This window comes from Quercus suber, unplaced genomic scaffold, assembly GCF_002906115.3.
Source record: "Quercus suber isolate HL8 unplaced genomic scaffold, Cork oak 2.0 scaffold_131, whole genome shotgun sequence".
Lineage (NCBI taxonomy): Eukaryota > Viridiplantae > Streptophyta > Magnoliopsida > Fagales > Fagaceae > Quercus > Quercus suber.
Window position 1 is genome coordinate 221,975 of NW_027069594.1, and position 21,652 is coordinate 243,626.

At 33.7% G+C, this 21,652-nt stretch overlaps 2 protein-coding genes, 1 long non-coding RNA gene and 1 pseudogene across 3 annotated transcripts in view; 3 read left to right on the forward strand and 1 right to left on the reverse strand.

Annotated features, from left to right (window-relative positions):
• The first annotated feature begins 2,086 nt into the window (after positions 1-2,086).
• Positions 2,087-3,614, forward strand: LOC111993643 (berberine bridge enzyme-like 22; annotated as a pseudogene).
• A 3,788-nt stretch (positions 3,615-7,402) lies between these two features.
• On the reverse strand, positions 7,403-16,447 carry LOC111993640 (uncharacterized). Its single transcript, XM_065776257.1, has 7 exons — positions 16,386-16,447; positions 14,912-16,227; positions 12,696-14,203; positions 12,210-12,340; positions 11,232-12,079; positions 8,918-9,030; positions 7,403-8,256 (listed from the first exon to the last, which is right to left on the reverse strand). Exons 2-7 carry the CDS (start codon positions 16,166-16,168, stop codon positions 7,941-7,943), a joined length of 4,173 nt encoding a protein of 1,390 aa, XP_065632329.1. The 5' UTR covers positions 16,169-16,227; positions 16,386-16,447; the 3' UTR covers positions 7,403-7,940.
• Positions 16,448-19,706: 3,259 nt separating this feature from the next.
• LOC136068736 (uncharacterized) lies at positions 19,707-20,969 on the forward strand. Its single transcript, XR_010630046.1, has 3 exons — positions 19,707-19,922; positions 20,685-20,740; positions 20,855-20,969. It is a non-coding gene; the product is annotated as an uncharacterized LOC136068736 (long non-coding RNA).
• A 257-nt stretch (positions 20,970-21,226) lies between these two features.
• The window catches only part of LOC136068712 (uncharacterized), a 1,639-nt gene continuing 1,213 nt past the window's right edge, over positions 21,227-21,652 (forward strand). The window contains exon 1 of the mRNA XM_065776233.1: positions 21,227-21,260. Within this exon, the coding sequence (XP_065632305.1) occupies positions 21,227-21,260 (34 nt within the window). The remainder of the gene's footprint in view (positions 21,261-21,652) is intronic.

A 21,652-nucleotide genomic window follows, 5' to 3' on the forward strand; every position in this document is an offset into this window, starting at 1 on the left:
AAAAAAAAAAAAAAAAAAAAAAAAAAAAAAAAAAAAAAAAAAAAAAAAAAAAAAAAAAAACTGAAGAAGCAAGCAGTTTGGCTAGCATACCAGCTAGTTAATTTATATCAAAAGACATAAAAATCTTACAATCAAATAGAATCCAAAAGTAAATAAATACATGTGGTACAATCAGATAAATAAAAGGTTTGTCAAGAGATCAAGTTTGGCAATGAAGAAGACGCAACAGCTACTGATGAGGGTAATCTCTATCTTAAACTTGTGATAATGATGAAGATGCAACAACTACTAATTATGCAGATCTAGCTTAATCTTATTTTGATTCAATTACAACAAAAATGACGATAACTACCATAAAAAGATTATATAAAAAAACAGTCTTTTATGATATAGCCAAGAGTACAATCAAAGCTAATAGAAGGAATTTTAAATTGATTTCAATGATGAAAGAGAGATTCACTTAAATGAGGAGACCAAAAAAAAAGGAGAAGTATCGCGTTCTGAGTATAGTATTGAATTTAAAACTCTATAATTCAATTTGCTAAGGTATTTTAGTAGTTAGCAAATTGAATTTCTTTAGGCACGGATTACATCATTTAATTGAATTTCTGCAGGCACGATAGTATTAAAACTCTATCATTCAATTTTCTAACTACTAAAACTCTATCACACGGATACTACAAAAACTCTATCACATGGATTACACAATATAAACCAATAATGTTACTGTCTCAAACATTAAAAAAAAAAAAAAAAACCAAATTAATTTTAAACATAGAAACAAATTAACAATCATCTATCAATACAAATACCCAACCTAAATATATATAAACTCATATATGACCCACAACACAAAAGAGGTAGTAACAAAATTAAAAAAGAAAAAACACTATTAATCTAATCCTTACATTGAACTATTATGCAGGCAACTACAAGAATAGAGGTCAAGAGTAACTGAGATTTAGAGATACCTAAACTGAATCATCTAGCTTTTCAGTATTAATATAGTGTGAGGAGAGGAAGAGATGAACGAGTTAGAAAGCTAAAGTCTAGTGTTAGGAAGTTGAAGGGTTGCCATTTGAGATTGTAACCGTTGAACACAAATGGTTGCTATTTAAAATTGTAACCGTGGAACACAAAGGGTTGCCATCTAAAATTGTAACCGTGGAAGACAAAGGGTTGGGAATTATTTTCTTTTTATTAGTTTTTTAAATTTAAGAAAACTTATTTTAAATTGTAGGATAAATTCAGGAAAAAGAATTGTAATAACATGGCAGCTGATGTGGCTCAACCTGAGTGTAGCAACATTAAATGCTACGCTTCAGCTTTTAGTAATATATAGATTATGTATTTACATAATGTATCTGCATAATATATCATCACTGTATAGTATCAGCATAATGTATCTACCAACAAATGCAATTTTCTTAAATAATTATCATTCATTATATAAAAATATTATTAATTTACCGTAAAGATCGTCCTATGTAAAAGAAATTTAGAGCCATATACGCACCATGTTTTTCATATTTTACTTCATTCATTCTTTCTTCTTCTTCTTCTTCTTCTTCTTCTTTTCAATTATTATCTTTCTTTTGCACTTTTATGTGCAAAAAAGAATTAACTTCTGCCTGAAATCCATCAAATCAAAAATTTCTTAGAGAAAAAAGAAAATCAAGCTTGAAATTCAAAGCAAAGAATAGGGATTTTGGTAGAGAGGAATGAAATAATTACCATTGCAAATCTGTTCTCCTTTGCAAGTCGGTGCTATTGATAGATCAATGAGGGTGATATAATCAAAAAACTGTGTTATAAAGGAGAAGAGAGAGAGAGAGAGAGAGAAAGAGAGAGAGAAAGAGAGAGAGAGAGAGAGAGATCTATGGAAGAGGAGAGACCAGAATTAATGACAGTGAATGTGTGAGGAGAGAAAAAGTAAGAGAGCTTACCGTAAGAGAGAGATTGTTTTCCAAAAAAAATATTTGGAAAACAACCTATAGAAAATAAGCCTTATTTTTATTAGAATTTTCTGCTGACTAAAGATAGTTTTCCGTTGACCAATTTTTTTTGTGCTACCAAACACTGAAAAATGTGGAAAATTATCTTTACAGAAGGTTTTCTAGCGAAACAAACAGAGCGTTAAGTTTGGTTTGGCATTTTTTTTTTTTTTATGATTTTTTAAAATTTGATTTATGGACTTTTTTTCTGAGATTAAAGAACAAAAATTTTTTGTTGGACCTTTTTTTTTTTGTTTTTTGGGAGTTTGAAGCTGAATTCAATTGGGCTTTCAGGGTGTGCAAATTTTTATTGTAGGGGGTTCAAAACAATTTTTTTTTACAAAAATATTATATATGTAATTTTTTTTTTTTTTCAGGTCAAGGGGTTCATTTGAACCCCCTGACTTTAACGTAGCGCCGCCCCTAGGTTCAATCAACACATGAGATTTTAACTTTTTTAAAGGGATGTTGAGCAAAAACAGGGTTCGAACTCATGAACACCTACTTTGATATGATGATAAATTATCAATTATTTTAAGAACCTAAATTATTGAGAAATGAAATTTGTATCATTTAATCATTATTCTAATAGGTACCTTATTGAGGAAGTATGGTCTTGCTGCGGATAATGTCCTGGATGCTTACTTAATAAATGTTAATGGAGAAATTGTGGACAGAGAAGCAATGGGAGAGGATTTGTTTTGGGCTATTAGAGGGGGTGGTGGAGCAAGCTTTGGAATCATACTTTCATGGAAAATCAAGCTGGTTCGAGTTCCACCAACGGTGACAGCTTTCATTATTCGCAAAAAACTTGAGCAAGGTGCCACCATGCTTGTCAGCAAGTGGCAGTACATTGCAGATAAGCTACATGAAGATCTCTTTATTAGAGTCATCATTCAAGATGTGGGAAATGGGACTCAAAAGACAGTCCAAGCTTCCTTCCAATCATTATTTCTTGCAGGAGTTGACAGACTAATTCCATTGATGAATGAAAGCTTCCCAGAGTTAGGACTTGAGGCCCAAGACTGCATTGAAATGAATTGGATACAATCTCTTCTCTATTTTAATGGATACCAAAAGGGTGATCCGTTAGAAGTCTTACTGGACAGAACAACCCTCTATAAGAGCTTCTTCAAGGCAAAATCCGACTTTGTTAAGGAACCTATATCATATATTGGACTAGAAGGGATATGGGATAGGTTTTTGAAAGAAGACATGGTGTTTATGATAATGGATCCTTATGGGGGAAGAATGAACGAGATTTCAGAATCTGAGACACCTTTTCCACATAGAAAAGGTAATTTGTACAACTTACAGTACTTAGTTAAATGGGAAGTGAATAACATTAGGGAATCTAACAAGCGTGTACATTGGATAAGAATGCTTTACAAGTACATAAAACCTTATGTATCCAAGTATCCTAGGGCTGCCTATCTTAACTATAGAGATCTTGATTTAGGTACCAACAAAGAGGGTAGCATGAGCTACTCAGAAGCAAGAGTTTGGGGTGTAAAGTACTTCTAGGGTAACTTCAAGAGACTAGCACATGTGAAGAGCAACGTTGATCCAAACAATTTCTTCAGAAATGAACAGAGTATACCACTTCTTCCAGAGTACTGATTTTCCTGATCTAGACCAAGAAATATATATATATATATATATATATATATGTTAGCGGTGCATGCAGATAAAGCAACTAAATCCAAATTTCAAACAAAAAAATAGAAATAGTTGATGTTGTCAATTATCTATTTTCAACTCAGTTCACCTAAGTCTTATCCCAATTAATTCTGTGCAACTCTATAAATGCTTTATCAGCCATTTGAAATTGCTAAATCTTCCTCTCTTGTAGGTTCCTTTTAACATTTTCAATCCTATTTGAATCGGTTTGAGAAAGAAAATAAATGGCATAAAAAAGCATGAAAGTTTTCATCATTCTTGTTTTCAACCTTGGAGGAAAAAGGACATTTTATTAACCCTCCAATCATCATGGTGGATGTTTCATCATGAAATGAGATAAAATTCAAAGTCTATGAGGTTAAAAATTTATGAATAATTATTCACGTTTTAAATCATAACAAATTATAGCCACTTTTATAAACACCAAATAGAATACTCGGCCAGGACATGCATCTCTATTTCTATGTGACATACTCGGCCATGTAAACCATCGTCACGTAGAATTGTCACTTTGAAATGCCCTACTACATCACAACAAACTAAAAGGCGAAAAACAAAACACATAAGGGCTTTCCTTAATGAAAGACTTCCATGTCTATAACTGACGCAAAATAAATAGCACATAGAACCTAACAAAATTTATAAGGGCCCGTTTGGTAATGTTATTCTAGTAACATTGTTTAAGTGTTGTAGAAATATGTATTGTGTTGTTTAAACAACATAACCAAATAGACCCAATATAACTTGAACAAATTTGGTCGTTTTGATTACAATCATCCTCTTCAGCAAGAAAAGAATAAATAAATAAGGAATAAGAAAAGGCAACAATAACAATTAACAAATGACAAAGTGCAACTTGGTAATGAATGCCGCTTGACCACAAACATAACAGTTAACAGGAAATCCCACCTAAACAATACAAGCGAACCACAAATTTACCCAGAAAAATGGAACCTTCATTGTAACTCATTGAGCATTATAACAGTGTCATGAAATTGAAATCCTTAAATCATCAAGATCGCAGCCAGATTAAAAATAAATAAAAAATAAAAAGGAGCTTGAAATTAAAGATCTCAGAATAAAATCCTTTAATGCTAAAATTCTGGTATTTCAATTAATTAATCAGAGGAACCATGAAAGGACTATATGGCTAATTTTTGGAGGAATTTTTGGCAGCTAAGGCCTAAAAAAAAAAGTCTTAAGGGAAATCGTATTCCCATTTCATGAATGACAATTACAAGTACAATTATTTTCAGTATTTATACCTGAGCTCATCAAGCTCTAATTACAAGGGAATGGCCAAGATTTGCTAACTGCAGGCTCATCTAACTAACTCATCCAGCTCATTCAACTACTAACTAGTACTCAATTCCCACACATGCTTGAATTACAAGTTAAACTAAGGCTTTCATCCAAACTCTTAGAATAGACTAAGGCTAAAGGAAATGAATGGCAAGTTAAACATCATACTTGATCATCTCGTTCTATCTCCTCCAGCACTTGGTCATCCCAAACTACGACCTCCATGGCCTCCTGCACCTGGTCCAGCACATAGTTGTCTCGAACTACAGCCTCCACGACCTCTAACACGTAGTCGTCCCGAAATACAGCCTCCACGGCCTCCACCACGTAGTCATCTCAAACTACGGCCTCCACAGCCTCTAGCATGCAGTCGTCTCAAACTACCGCCTCCACAACCTCCAAGATGTAGTTGTCCCAAACTACGGCCTCCACGACCTCCAGCACTATGGCCTCCATGAGCTACACAAAGAGAGAGAGTGTGTGTGTTAGAGTATTCATGTCAACTTGTGCAAAAAATTATCTATTTTAGCACAAGAATATACTTTTTTTATTTTACATACTCGCTTTTCAAAACACCACAAATCAAATTATCTATTTTACACTACATTTTATTAAAATATCAATTTTTCTTCATTTTTTTTAATTGTTTTTCTTTCTTTACACACAATAACCACCATCCACTCTCTTCTTTCATCCTCGAGATATGTAAAGAAAGAATAATCAACTAAATGCAAAATGTATAGTATTAGTGTAAATTTACACGGTTACTGTAACAAACTTGTAAATTTACATAAATATACACAGACTAATATTGTGAGTCATTTTTAGGCAAAAAGGTTATTCTATTATACACGGAAAAGTTGTATAAATTAAAGATATCTACCTTGTAAGCTGAAGTAGCTTAGTCTTGTTATTATTATTATCTCCCCTGACTCTACTAGCACAAAGAAGCTAAAAGCAAATACGAATAAAAGGTAATGACTAAATAATTCAAAACAAATGAATATCCAACAGAGTGTGAACCCAGTAGCTCTAGCCACTTCCTTTGGACATAATATTTGAACAATATATATAGATGGGAGTTGTAAAATGGAGTATGTAACATCCGAATAGAAAAAACAAAGAACAAAAATGACAAGAAAATGAGAATATGATGGTCGAATATACCTTGTTCTGTGGAAGAAAGAGCGTGCTGGATCTGAGTGAAGAGAGCTTGTTTTTTGAGAAATGAAAAAATAAAAAATAAAATAAAAAGAAACTTTGGAACATGGGAAAGCTGATGAGTGGCCTTTTTGGCTCGTTCGTGTTTGTAAAGATTTAGAGTTTTTTTTTTTTTTTTTTTTTTTTTTTATGAGTGGCCTTTTTGGCTCGTTCGTGTTTGTAAAGATTTAGAGTTTTTTTTTTTTTTTTTTTTTTTTGAGAAAGACTTAAGAGTGAAGTAGCTCTACCCTATACGTGGTTATTTGGATTTGAAATTGGTGATGGCTTCATTTGTTTAAAATTTAAATAGAAATTAAATTATGAGTAAGTATAGTGCTATAAACTTTTCCACAACTTTGTCACTACTTTGTTGTGTGGCAACTTATGAGCAGTGGAAATAAAATAGTGGGTCCATGTGAGTCCATGATTTCACTACTCACAAGTCGCCACGTAGTAAAATTGTAGCAAAGTTGTAGAAAAATTTGTAGCACTAGACTTATTCATAAATTAAAGGTAAAGTGACATCTCACAAAAGATAGGCTCCTAATTTAAATTAAAAAAAACAAAACAAAAAAAAATAGTAAGTTGCCTGTGCGATGTACAGATAAAATTGTAATGTTTTATGTAAGATAATTTTGGAAAATGTTATACATATATTATAGCATAATTGTTATAGAATTTTGTTAATAATGAATTCATCTCAAAATGCAACAACAAAAAAATTGCCTGTAGGGGTTAGGCTGGCATGACGATGATGGCTACCCCTCGAATTCCTCTATTTCTCTTTCTTACAAATGTTTTGTTAATATCAGGTTTTTTATTTTGATAATAGTAACAAAATATGTTACATTTAACAATTTACAATATTTTCGTGTCTCTCTATCTCTCCCTAGAGCTTTATCTGGTTAGTTATATTAGTCCTTAATTTTATTTTATTTTTTTCTTTTGCTTTTGTTTTTAAAACTAAAACAGTAGGTATTTTAAAAGACACAAAGAAGAGAGAAAGGTGTGGTGAAATTTCAAGAAATTAATGAGATAACAGTAATCCTTGAATACTAAAATTCTGGTATTTCAATTAATTAATTAGAGGAACCATGAATGGATTATATGGCAAATTTTTGTTTTGGAGGAATTTTTGGCAGCTAAGGCCTTCAAGACGACGACGACAACAACAACAACAAAAAATTAAATAAATAATTTAAAATAAAAAATAAAAAAAAAAAGTCTTAAAGAAAATCATATTCCCATTTCATGAATGGCAATTACAAGTACAATTCTTTTCAGTATTTATACCTGAGCTCATCAAGCTCTTACAAGGGAATAGCCAAGATTTGCTAACTGCAGGCTCATCTAACTAACTCTTCCAGCTCATTCAACTACTAACTAGTACTCAATTCCCACACATGCATGAATTACATGTTTTGAACTTGCCATGAACTTGTACACATGCTCTCATTAAGCTAGACTTGTTGCACACAGTGAAGTCAAGCATGGGCTCCTAACATTGAGCAGAGACATGATGCAACTGCACAGTACTAAAAAAAAAAACACAACATTTTCTCTAGGAAGGAGTGAACTAGTAAACAAAAATGCCTTCCCATAACTATCCCGGAATCATCATCTTCTGGAGATCTACCAGTTCTTGATAGTAAATCAATCAAAATTTCTTACTTCAATCCTAATTGAATAAAAGAACTTGCATCAAACTCAGGTCACAGTACCCTTGCAGTAGTAATATACACAGTTTTGCAACTCTGAAGAGTATTACGGCTCTTTCTTTTTTGCACCAGCCGTTTGTAAAAGGCTAACTGACAATTCCTGTTGCTCCTTGCTCAGCAAAGAAAACCACTTCCAGATATAATCAACTAGAACAGACTGAGTTGCAGTTTCCTGAAGCTTCACATTACGCTGAACAAGAGTTTCAAAATCAAGGGGAAGAAGCCCAAGCAAAGCAGTAACAGTGGCAATTTGAACAGGAAGACCTGCTTTCATGGTAGCATCCCGACTCAGAAAAGCAGACAAATTACATCTCAAGTTTTCAACTCCTTTATCTTCATATCCACCAGCATCAACTCCAAGCCTGAAAATTAAAAAAGAACTCATTAGATCAAAGCACATTGATCAATGAATTTCAAATGTCTTGTACATGAATATGACAATTTGAAGTTTATGACAGCCCAATATGAAGTCAAATGTCTTGGTTGGTAAATGAAGATTTTTATGTGTGCATGCAATTGCACTTGCACATGAACATGACAATTTACAATAAAAGAACATTTAAAGAATATCCATTTAACAAAGCTTGGTCCCCCCAATACTGTCTTAGCACATCCAAATATTTAAGACTAGGATGGGTGAAGCCTTGCAATTTTTTGGTTCTTCCTATGTCACAAACTAAATTTACTCCTTTTTAATAAGTAATTTTTTACCATCAATATAGTTTACACAATTCCTAATTTAAAAAAATTTCATGAAACTAAACCCCCAAAATTAGAAGGTTGACTTTGTTCCTTTTTTTTTAAACCTTTTTTTTTAATAAGTAAAAATAAATAAATAAATAATGAAAAATATACTAAAAAAGAGAGGAAACTCGGAGCTAAAAGCAGAATAACAAGTTTGAAATAAATAAATGTAACATAAAACTTCAATATAGCTTAATGTTTGAGCTTTGTTTCATATAGTAGCATATTTCTAGGATTCGAATGCCACCCACCAGAAAAGCAATTTAAACATTAACTTACCTCCCAAGTTGACCAAGGAGAACAACAACAGCAGCAGCAAAGTTCTCCAACACACACGATTCCAAAATTTTCAACAGCTGAGGGACCATTTTGATGCTTGTCCAGTCCCAGCTCTGCAATAAAAGAGTCATACAGGCAGAATGTCAGGCTTTTGCCTCCCAGAACCATTTGAACAAATTAAAGTTCTCCAGCAACAGAAAAGGCAATTACAAGAACAAAACAAATTTCCAAAATCCAAAAACATCTGTATTGATCTTGAAATTAAACTTAAGAAAAAATATTTGAAACATGTAGCCAAGATCTGGTAGCCTGCAACTGACAGAATGACCTATGCATCATTCAGGTTGCAGTCAAAAGAACAGCCCTGCCCAAGAAAAAACCACAGTATCTCAAAAACTATTATGTTTCTGGTACTGGTAGGGCTCTCAAGAACTTTCAACAACATTGAAAGGCCCACTTGCGTTCTTATACAATTGATGATGCGAGCCTATACAAGAGGACGTTCTTGGGAAATACCCCTGATGCTACTTCATTCTTAGAATATTTATATTTGTTGAGTTTTTTTACACATTGACCATATCAAAACTTGTATTTAACAACAAAAATTTTCAACGAAATTCTAAAAGATTAGAGGAAAATAGTATAAGATAAAATTGAATCCTAAACTATGACTCTTTAGGTTTCAAGTGATAGCCCAACAGTAATGGCATCCTTTGTAATGCCCCACGTATACAACTTGTTAAATTTAAACACAACATTTTTTTAAACCAGTTTGTTAATTTGTAAGGTTATACAAAGTAACAAGTTAGAATGACAAGGACCAGCATCAAGCAACCCTAATCATTTCTGTCATTGCAAGAAATTATAACATTTACATGTTTCCATGTAGCTAGAGTTAACATATTATTGATTCCAAACATAAAATAAGCTTCTTCTGAATCATGACTTGATTATATAGATAAATTACTTGCATTACTAACAATTTCCTTAAGGTTTATGAAACTCCCTTCAAAACATTATTGCTTCAAAAACAATACTATAGTCTGAGTTTTTTCAACTTAATTGAAGTACAGGGTTGGGGTGGGAGCCTTCATTCTGATAAAACCCGATCACAGATGTGACATGCAAATGTGCATACAAGCCCCATAAAAGTAAAAAAGAGAAACAAATTCAACATAAATTGACAACAATGTAGAGTTAGGTTCAAGTTACACCTAGTGTAATTTTTGTCAATTTTACGCCACTTAAATAACTTTTTTTGTGTGTGATAAATACCACTTAATAACTTTCTTTGGTTGTGTTTATTAACAAATCCACAGATTGGATTACATTGTCTCTATACCCTTCATACTTGCAAAATATGAAGGCAATAATAAATTTCTCACCTATAAAATATTTAAATTTCAAGTCTTTTGTTTAAAATTATACACAAAACATGAGTTTAAAATTAGATAGTAAACAATATCCAATTGAAATGAAATTTGGCATGTGTGTGAGGCAAAGTGTACGGTCCTAGAAGAATTGATATTTATTAATTGAAAACATAGGAAAGCCAGAATGTCAAACTAAAAAGACTAAGTTACCTAGGCCAGCAGCCAAGATACACATTAAGACATTCATAAAAATTACGATTCCGGATTCCCATATAACTTGACAACATGGGAAAGCCAATACATCAAACTAAAAAGACTATGTCAGCAGCCAAGATTACACATGACAGATTCAAAATATATATATATATAAAATATTAAAAAAAAAAAAAAAAAGGCTAAAAAATGTAGCATGGGATCCATACAATGTACCCCATCATTCTCCACCATGAGTAGCCAAACTCAACTAACCACCTACTTTTGCATGAAACTATAGCCACTGTTTATACTTTTCAAGTGCATTCTTTACCTATTTTGTTGTATAAAGAAAGCATTATAAATAACCCTGATGACTTCCATGTCTAATTACCTAACACCAGCAAAGTTCACATTCTGCCTTCCACATGAATTTCAAGCTCATTTAAAACCAAATCACTTAGCAAGGAGCCAAGTCTACTAGGACATCACCTCCTTATATGGCAAAACATAAAGACATGAAATCATTTTTTCTTAAAAATAAAAACAGAATTTTTTTTTTTTAATCTAAAGTATAATATCTAAATAAATATATATGAAATTCTACAATCTAATCAAACATAACAACCTCACAGAAGAAATTCCAAGTCAAACCGCATTTCAGGATGGCAAGCTATGCAACAGAAGCACACAAAACTAAAAATGGGTAAGAAAGTGGAACAATGAACTCAAGAAAGTGAATCACATACCATGTTGCATGCAACCAGCTCCACCAACGATAAAACATCACTAAGGTGACAGAGAGTCATATTATCAACAGAGTCTGATTGAGAAGTGGGCATCTCACACTTCTTCAAACTACAAGAGGCATCACAATTCAAATCAGCAACACAATGAACCACTTCATGGCTTGGATATTGTTCAGAGTTAAAGTTGTCACACAAAACTCGGGAATTCGATGCATTAAATGATTTAATCACATCATGATTTGTGGATCCAAGCACAGCAATATTCTGGAGCAATTCTAAGAGCAACAATGCTGAAGTATCTATAGAAATGGCACCCTCCGAAAATGGGCATTTGACACATGGATGGAACTGAAGTTGAACCTTGCTGACAGACAAAGGACAAGCAGCAGCATCAACTGATAAATGTACTCCCTCAAGTAACATTACTATAGATTTCAAGACCACCATCATCAACTTGTAATCACCCAGGCTGAAAAACTTCTGTCCACCCAGATAAGCAAACACATGAAGGATAGTCAGCACCAATGACGAATCACAGGCACGCCTCCGAAAGATGTTGTATGATGTCTCACAAATAAAAGCAATGTGGTCAATTGATGCACATATGGATGCCAGTATAATGCTCCCAGCCACCAACAGGTCAGCTGAAGCAACTACATCCAACAATATAATGTTTACACCATCCAGGAGGATGTCAATCCTTGAATCACATTCAATAGAAGTCTCAGAAGATACATTACCATACACAATAACTCTTCCATATATGAGGAAATCCTCAATGAGACTAAGCAGTTCATCCACAAAACCAAAATCTGCAAATATGCTTCTTGTCTCCACATCAGACATCACTGGCAAAAGAGAAAAATTTTTATAAAAAAGTTCAATTAAAAGAATCTTAAAACAACCAAATCACTAAATTGTAAGAACTACTGAAACACGATAAGCTATTATAAAAAAACATGCAAGAAATGAACAGACCTGCATGTATATGCCCAGCGAAAGAATCCATGCAGAGGATGGAATCCCTATTCAAAAAGCTCCCAAATTTCCTTAAAGCAGCCGTTGACAAATTAAGGAGCAACAGTGTAAAGAACACACAGACCTTTTCCCTGAAAGAAGTCAATGAAAAGAAAATTAAATTAAATCAAATATGGCAATATTCATCATCTTATTGATCTCAAAGCCTCCATGTATCTTTTTTTTAGGTTACATCTTAAATTCTATCAATCTATCTTTATTTACAAAGAGTATTTTATCAGTAATTACACAAGCACCTAGTGGGTCTCAATTCTCAAACCCACAACCTCACCCTCCCATTCGGTCTTACGAGAGGAGGAGATGCCATTTGAGCTAGAGCTCATTGGTGAAAAACAGGGTTAATAATTAACTGAAGCTAAAGAACTCTCATGAAAGCATTAAATTCAAGAACACCTATATCATCTCAGATGGCAATGAATCACTTACGCAAGTAAAAGATTCTCTTCCATCTTAATAGCAAGCAGAATCTTTGGCACCATCCACTCTGTTTGAGAAAGCAAACAACACCGAGCTACACAATTTTTGGCAGCACTAAAAATCCTAGAAACAGTGTTACAGTCCCTCATATTGGGAAACAAAACACAGTATTTAGGAATATTGGCATGTGACGGTCCAAGTTCACTGGCAACTGGAAACTTCAGTTCCTCATCTCTTGATATAGTTAAATTTGACATGGCCAACACCTCTCCAGAGTCTTGGGTCTGGTCAAGACCAACCTTTCCTGCCTGTATAACACTACGGGAACCATTCTCACTGGAATAATCATGAGGGCCTACACTTTTATGCAGTAACAGAGTACGGGAATTTTCTAGAACATTATGTTTTAGCTTATTGGAATTAATCTCAACATCAATGACGTCAAAGCTGTCTGCAGGTAACAGGTTTTCTTTATCAGTTGACAATCCTTCATAAGCCCATTCCACTACTAAAGCTTCAGAATTATCCACATCAAAATTTTCAGCACCATGGAAGTCAATATTAGGAAGAGTTGGTGACAGGGGCACTTCCATTGCCATCTTGTAACGTTCCTCATCAGCAGCATTATCCAAGACCAGCAGTTTCATATAGTCACCAACAGCTACATCCTCAAAATTTACCATAGTTTCAAGATCTATTGCGTCCTCAAGGACTTCAGTTACAACTTTTTCTGTCTTCTTTCGCTCGTCACTTTCACAAAATTGCTTCTCAAGTACCTCATCATGAGACTTCCTCCTCTTGTGGAACCCATCAAGCATAGTATATGGAATGCATTGCAGATTAGGAGTCAAACATCTATCTTCTCCCAAGGGGTTTCCTACTTGTCTGCCTAACATACCATGCAAAACAGATAGCTTCTCTTCAATCTGCATATGCAACTTCTTACCCTTGGAATACAAATATTCAATGGATTCAACTGAATCAGGTACTCTCTTTCTCTTCCTAATATGCCCACAAACTCTTCCAACATCATCTCGATCAGGAATTATGACATTATTTTCAGCCACCTCAGCAGATTTTTCATTGCACCTTATTTTAGTAACTTCACCAGACAAGTTGGATATTGTTGGTTGCGCATTCAAGTTCTCTTCAACCAATTTTGCAGATGTGGTAACAGAAAAAGCACCCCTTCCCTGTGAGCCCATCAACTGTCCATCAGAAAAAGATGCCGTACTGGAATTTATTGCAGAAGTCTGTAACAATTTTCGGTTAGAGCATCCAAGCGGAGACTCCAATTTAGAATTAATACCTGAAATGGATTCAGCAAAATTTCCTCCAGATAAAGGCAGCAATGATGCAGAACACTGTAGGGTTTTCCTGACAGGATCAGAGGAATCCATATCCATGCAGCTAGGCTTCAGAAGTTCATTCTCACTTTGAAAGTGTGCCTGAGATTGTTCCAAACAACAGAGCTGCTTCTTCATGTTTAACCTTTGCATACAAGCAATGTGCCAAGCCTGCAAAGTCATTAAACCATTCAGTAAGTAAACCGTGAGCAGATACTTATCCAGGTGTTGAGGACAGTTGAATACAAGTTCTCAAGCCATGCAGCAAACAGCTCACACAATTTGATAATTGTGAGTTACAAAGCAACTCTTTACAGAATTGCAACTATTAACTTATTTAGCAGAATAAATGTAAAAATAAGATGCTTACTTCATGACCGAGAGGAAATACTCAACAAATAGGACGTGAGAGGAAGGTTAGTTGTTTTGTTTATTTGTTCTTGTTAAAAAGAAAATGCAAGAAGCAGGCTACTTCAACAGACTGATTTAACTGTAGCAAACAAACTTTACACAAAGTGTAAAGCATGCTGCTTTTCTCTGTAACCAATTCTAAAGTTGTTCATGCATTAAAAGTAGTTTTAAAAACAAACTTGTGCACTACCCTTTGTCATTTGATCAATGAAATATTTAACTATAAAAAACAAAAAAAACTTATGCTCTACCCACCAGGTTATAAAAATAAAAAAGCCATCAGATGAATACTTGGGTTCAACTGTCATCAACCCTGCATCTGAGAAAAAATCAACCACTAGCAGACGAAAGTTTGAGATGCCAAAACCTGTATTCTATGCTTCAATGATAAGTTCCATGAAAAGCAACATTTACTACACAATTCAGATGAAAACAAAAGAGTTCTAAATAATGAGAGAAGCAACCAACCTTTTCCAGGTCATCTGTACCTTCAGTGCTGGGTGAGAATGAATTATTCGATATATACAGGTGATTTGCAAATTTATCAAACTCCATCTTCAAGCGACCAAATTCTTGTTGCATGATATGGTTACGACTTTTTTCAAACTTAGCCACTTGTTTGGCATGCTTTGCTTGCAATTTCTCAAACCTGAGTTGTTTCTTCAGATGCTTCACATTTGAATACTCAGAATTGATAACTCTGTGAGGTGGTACAACAGATCCATCAACTAACTTTCTAGAGGACAGAAGTTCATGTATCTTCTTCTGCAATTCTTCAATTGTTCTTTTGTCTTCTTGTAACTGCTGAGTCAACTGATCAGCACGACATTTTTCTTCCATGGCCCTCTTCCAATTTACTTCTACAAGCTTTGCTTGCTCTTCTACTTTCGCTATATCTAAATCTGCACGTTTTTTCTCGTCAATTGCCTTCTGTTTTTCAATCTCAAACCTTTTCTTTGACTCTTTAAAGAGCTCCAGAACCAATTTTGGTTCCTCCACTTTTACATTTGATATCTTGGACTGAATTCTATCCTTCATTTTTTCATATTCAGGATTCAACTTATTATCAACTTGTCCACCAGAAGGAGCCAAATTTCTAGAGGAGACAAATTCAAGTATCTCCTTCTGTAACTCTTCTACACTTTGCCTATTCTCTTCCAGCTGGCGGGACAAGTTTTCAGCACGACATTTTTCTTGTAAGACCTTCTTCCCATTAGCTTCCGCAAGCTTCCTTTGCTCCTCCACTTTAGCCATCTCTGACTCCACACGCTTTCTCTCTTTGATAGCCTTCTGTTTCTCTGCTTCAAGTTTTTTGTTTGCTTGTTCAAACTTTAATGTCTCAGAAGCTAACTTTGATTTTGCTTCATCAGCTTCTTTCTTCAACATCTCCAGCTGAAGCCTATATTGCTCAGCCTTTACTCCTTCAATTTTGGCAAAGCTCCTTTGTTCATCAGCCTTACTCTTTTCAGCTTTTATAGATTTCAATTCCTCAGCAGCTTTCTTTTTCTCCCCTTCAGCATTCTTCCTTTCAGCATCCGCCCGTCTTTTCTCTTTCCCAAGAAGCTCCTTAAGCCGATTAATTTCTTTTTCCCCTTCAGAAACACGAACTTTAAGAATCTTTACTTCCTCATTTCTATCTAGAGCATTTGTGCTTGTTTTCTGTTGTAATGAAGAGATCTCAGACTTCAAGGTGGAGATTTCATTCTCCAAAGATACTCTAGCCATAGATTCTTTAAGTCTCCCCTCTTTCTCATTGTCTGCTCGTGCCTGCTCCTCCTCATATCCTACAAAAGTACAAAGTTAACAAAAGGGGAGAAGAGTGATATATACAAATCAAAATACATTCAAAGAAACACACACACACACACACACATACAGAGACAGAATGCAGAATGTATCACTAAAGCATGGGTACTTTTCATAAAAGTTCATTCATTCCTACCTCTTTGGCCTGTCTTTGTCTTCCATTTGCCTTCATTTCTATCCTTTAGATTCTTTTTTTTTTTTTTTGGGATAAGTAACGAAAAATTGTATTAGAAAGAGAATAACCCTAGTACACCGGCAGTGTACTAAGAGAGTTGTACAATCAAGTCAAAATACAATGATCAAACAAATTTAAAAGAGAACAACAAGGCAGATAAAGAAAAGCAGCACTCCAATCAAACAAAGTACAAAGGAAGAAGGCTTTAATTTCAAGTATATTCCGTTCGCATCCCTAAAAACCTCTGGAATTCCATTCTTTCCAAAGACAACACACAATGCAATGTGGCACAGCCCTCCAAAAAGCTATGTTTCTATGCTTTCCATTCTATCCTTTAGATTATAATCGCACACAAGGTCAAAATCTATATGCCTAGTGATGTGAGCAGAGGTTTCACACCTCCAATTACTCAAAATTAAAGGTGCAGCATTGTTTTTAACATGACTGAGTGAGATAATATAAAACTTAATATTGTACACCATATTTATACATCCCTTTGCTATAAAACTCTCAAAATAAATAAATAAATAAAAGGCAATAAGAAAGTAGAATAACATTTGAATGGCTAAATGAAGTAGTTATGTTAAAACTAGAAGCTACCCAATAGACCTCAATCTAAACTTCAAATTTCCTTTATGTTTACAAATTTAACTCATATTAAGCCCTACATAGAGTATGAATCAAGATTGCATCCACTAACCTTTCCTAAGATTGTCATTCATAACTTGAAATCTATCGATCTAAGGTTAAAGGATGTTCACAGCTTGTCGTAATGCATTTCGCTTATATTCTAGGCTCGCATATTTCTCCTTCCACTGCCACACAACACCACCATTAAGTACCCATAATAAAAAATAATTTAAAAAAATAAAAACACTTTGAAATTCAAAATAGAAACACAAACCCATGTAGTCAAAGAAAGTCCATACCATTTTATAGCAGGCATTCCCTGACTGTATGTGTGTTTATGTCTATGTATGTTTATGTGTGTTTATGTCTATGTGTGTTTATGTTTATGCGTGTGTGTTTATGTGTATGTGTATTTATGTTTGTATGTTTATGTTTATGTGTATGTGTGTTTATGTTTGTTTGTTTTTGTTAATGTTTGTTTATGTGTGTTTATGTGTATGTGTATTTATGTTTGTTTGATTTTGTGTATGTTTGTTTGTGTTTGTGTTCATGTATGTTTATGTGTATGTGTGTTTATATTTATATTTATGTTTATAAATATAAACATACACACATACATAAATATGCATAAACATAAATGAATATAAACACACACACATAAACATAAACATACAAACATAAACATACATACACATAAACATACACACATAAATATAAACATACATAGACATAAACACACATACAGACTGAGAAAAATTAAACCCTCATATAAACTGGAAAAAATTGCAAACTAACATCAATCCTCAAACAATTTCATTAGTTACTTTGGTGTGCTAAATCGAGCTTTTATATGTGTTTGTGTTTATAATTAAGTTTATGTATGTGTATGTTTACATTGATGTGAGTTTATACGTGTTTATGTGTATATGTGTTTATGTTTATGTATATGTATATTTATGTGTATGTGTATGTATGTTTATGTGTATTTGTATGTGTATGTGTATGTGTATGTGTATGTTTATGTATGTGTGTGTGTGTGTGTATGTGTGCTTATGTATGTGTATGTGTGTGTGTGTGTGTATGTGTGCTTATGTATGTGTATGTGTATGTATTTATGCATGCTTATATTTATGTATGTTTATGTGCATGTGTATGTGTTTATGCGTGCTTATGTATGTGTATGTGTATGTGTAGGTCTCTTTGTCTTTTTCAGATTCATGTGCAATACCTTGATGCAATTGTAATTAATGGCTGAGATTGAAAGTTGAAAAAATAACTTTCAATCTCAACCATTAAATAAAATATATTAAAGGAGAGTTAAAAAGTTAAAAAAAAAAAAGAGTAAAAAATGTAAAAAAAAATACCTATGATAGTGCACCTGATCTCAGTCCGTCTTTCTTCTCTTACCATTTTTCTTTTCTTCTTTTTTACATGGTGCTTTGTTTTTCTTTCTTTTATTTCTCTTTATACGTCGCCTAGACTGACAGGAGAGGAGCGAGCGAAAGCCACGTGAAGAAAGGAANTTGCTTGTGGTATGTGGTTGATTAATTGAATCTAAAATTAGTTCAACAAGATGATTCTTCTTCTAAAATATAATAACAAAACCAATATATGTTTTTTTAATGGTGGGTTCACTTTCAGTGTTTTCATTTTGTGATTTTGTGATTTTGGTTGTTTTGTGGGTTTTGTACTTTGATTTCGGTGGGTGTGATTTGATTTGTTATTTTGTGGGCTTCTAGGTTTTTGTTGCGATTTGATTTTGGCTGGGTTTTGACCGTGATGGTGGTCGTGATTGATTTTGGCTGGGTTTCGGCAATGGTGCGTGGTTGGAGGTGATGAGTTTGAAAAGCTCCGGCCATGGAGGTTTAGAAGGAGAGCTTGGTGGTTAGCCACGGAGCACGGTGTGACGTGGGTTGAGACAGAGAGAGGATGAGAGGGAAACAGGGGCGACCCTAGACATTTTGGGGCTTAAGGCGAGAACTAAAAATGAGGCGTTTTTTATACTTATATATTGATTAAATTAATGTTTATTTAATATTTTTATATTATATTTTTCATCATTATTTTCATTTTCTTCTAAATTATTTTGAAGTTCATTATCAAGATTTGTTGTATTGCAAAATTGAACATCATTTTCTTCTAAATTATTTTGGTGAATTTCTTGCTCATTTGTGATATTTTCATCTAAATTTTGTGTTATATTTTGTTTATTACTAATAACAAATTTATCCATTGATCCTTTTTGAGACTCAATTAATTTTTCTTCTTTTTTTCTTTTTTTAAGTTTTTCATATCCAGATGTATATTTTCTAGTAGACATTTCTAATTAAACATTATATTTATAAAGACTAAAATGAGAAATAGAACCTGATTTATATAAAAAATATTGTTGTAATTTCACTAAACAATAACAAGTTTTTAGCAATCTTAACTTGTATAAATTAAAAAAAAAAATTAAGCACAAGCATAACGAAAATTTAAGCACAGCCATAACACTAACACAAGACTTATTAATAAGACCCACTCACCAAAAAAATAAACACAAAGCAAATCCTATCTATAACAAAAAAAAAAAAAAAAATGCTGGCTTAAAAAAAAAAAAAAAAAAAACTTGAAGGCCCAAACTTAACGCCCAGTCCAGGGACAGGGAGGGTCCAGGCAGCCATAATGATAAACTGATAAGTGATAAACAAAGTTACAAAACCAGCCAGGGAGGGCCCAAATAAACAAAGTTATACCTGATTCCTTAGGTGAGGTGAGTAGTTGAGACTTGAGAGAGGCGGAGAGCAGAGAATCAGAGAGCGGCTGAGGCTGAACAGTGGAGACTGGAGACTAGAGAGAGGCGGAGAGCAGAGACTAGAGAGAAAGGTAAAATTTTTAGGGTTTTGAGTGGATTTATCTGTTTTGATTTGTGATTGTTTCGTGGTTAATCTCTTAGACTGGATTTGTAGTTTATCTGGTTGATTCTTGGTTTGTTTTTTGGTTAATGATTTTGTTTAGAACCAATGTTTAATAGGATTTACCAAAATTTTTGTTTTTTTGGTTAAAAGGATGTGCCAGATTATTTTTGTAATTCATTTGAAACTAAATTTGTTTTTCCTCTACTAGCCGGTTCTGTTCTAAAATTTTGGGGCCCCCTTCCACTTGGGGGCCTTAGGCAATTGCCTAACTCGCCTAAGGGAAGGGCCGGCCCTGGTTGTTGTTGCACTGATTGCTGATTTTCTGTTTGGTTTTTTGTGTGTTATGGTGTATTACACAGCCACATTTAGACCATTTTCATGTATATGTTTAAGTGATAAGCTTTGGGGGTCTATTTCTGCTCTTCAGATTTTTAGGTCCAGTTTGGTAGCAGTGTTTAAGTATTGTTGTTCAGATTTCACTGTTGTGGAAACACGTGTTTGAGTGTTATATAAATACTTGTTAGAAGTGTTGTTGTTTAACCATTGAAAACTGTTGTTTAAACAACAGTACCAAACAGCCCTTAGGGTTTAGGGTTTTATTTTTCCTAAATATTTTGTAATGACTTTTGTTCTTAGAAAGAGAAAAAAAAGACATAATTTTGTAATTGTTTTAAGGGTTTCAGATTTTTCTATTTATTGAAACTTGTTTCCCATACTTGTGAACTTGTAGAGATGGCGTCAGATATGGCAGGACAGCTTCAGTCAGGGAATGCCTGCTGTAAAATGGTATGGACTTTCTTTGACTACATGGGTTTGTGTTTCTATTTTGAATTTCAAAGTGTTTTTATTTTTTTAAATTATTTTTTATTATGGGTACTTAATGGTGGTGTTGCGTGGCAGTGGAAGGAGAAATATGCGAGCCTAGAATATAAGCGAAATGCACTACGACAAGCTGTGAACATCCTTCAACCTCAGATCGATAGATTTCAAGCTGAGAATGCCAATCTTAGGAAAGGTTAGTGGATGCAATCTTGATTCATACTCTATGTAGGGCTTAATATGAGTTAAATTTGTAAACATAAAGGAAATTTGAAGTTTAGATTGGGGTCTATTGGGTAGCTTCTAGTTTTAACATAACTACTTCATTTAGCCATTCAAATGTTATTCTTCTTTCTTATTGCCTTTTATTTATTTATTTATTTTGAGAGTTTTATAGCTAAGGGATGTATAAATATGTGTACAATATTAAGTTTTATATTATCTCACTCAGTCATGTTAAAGACCAATGCTGCACCTTTAATTTTGTGTAATTGGAGGTGTGAAACCTCACATCACTAGGCATATAGATGTTGACCTTGTGTGCGATTATAATCTAAAGGATAGAATGGAAAGCATAGAAACATAGCTTTTTGGAGGGCTGTGCCACATTGTATTGTGTGTTGTCTTTGGAAAGAATGGAATTCTAGAGGTTTTTAGGGATGTGAATGGAATATACTTGAAATTAAAGCCTTCTTCCTTTGTACTTTGTTTGATTGGAGTGCTGCTTTTCTTTATCTGCCTTGTTGTTCTCTTTTAAATTTGTTTGATCATTGTATTTTGACTTGATTGTACAACTCTCTTAGTACACTGCCGGTGTACTAGGGTTATTCTCTTTCTAATACAATTTTTCGTTACTTATCCCAAAAAAAAAAAAAAAAA

What these genes read in the sequence shown, in the direction of transcription:
- LOC111993640 (XM_065776257.1), bottom strand. Translation starts at nt 16,168, where the DNA reads ATGGCTAGAGTATCTTTGGAGAATGAAATCTCCACCTTGAAGTCTGAG. An exon ending in GAAGAGAATCTTTTACTTGC is followed by an intron (nt 12,341 to 12,695) that starts GTAAGTGATTCA and finishes GACTTCTTTCAG; the next exon opens with GGAAAAGGTCTGTGTGTTCT. An exon ending in AGCTGGTTGCATGCAACATG is followed by an intron (nt 9,031 to 11,231) that starts GTATGTGATTCA and finishes CTTTTATTGCAG; the next exon opens with AGCTGGGACTGGACAAGCAT.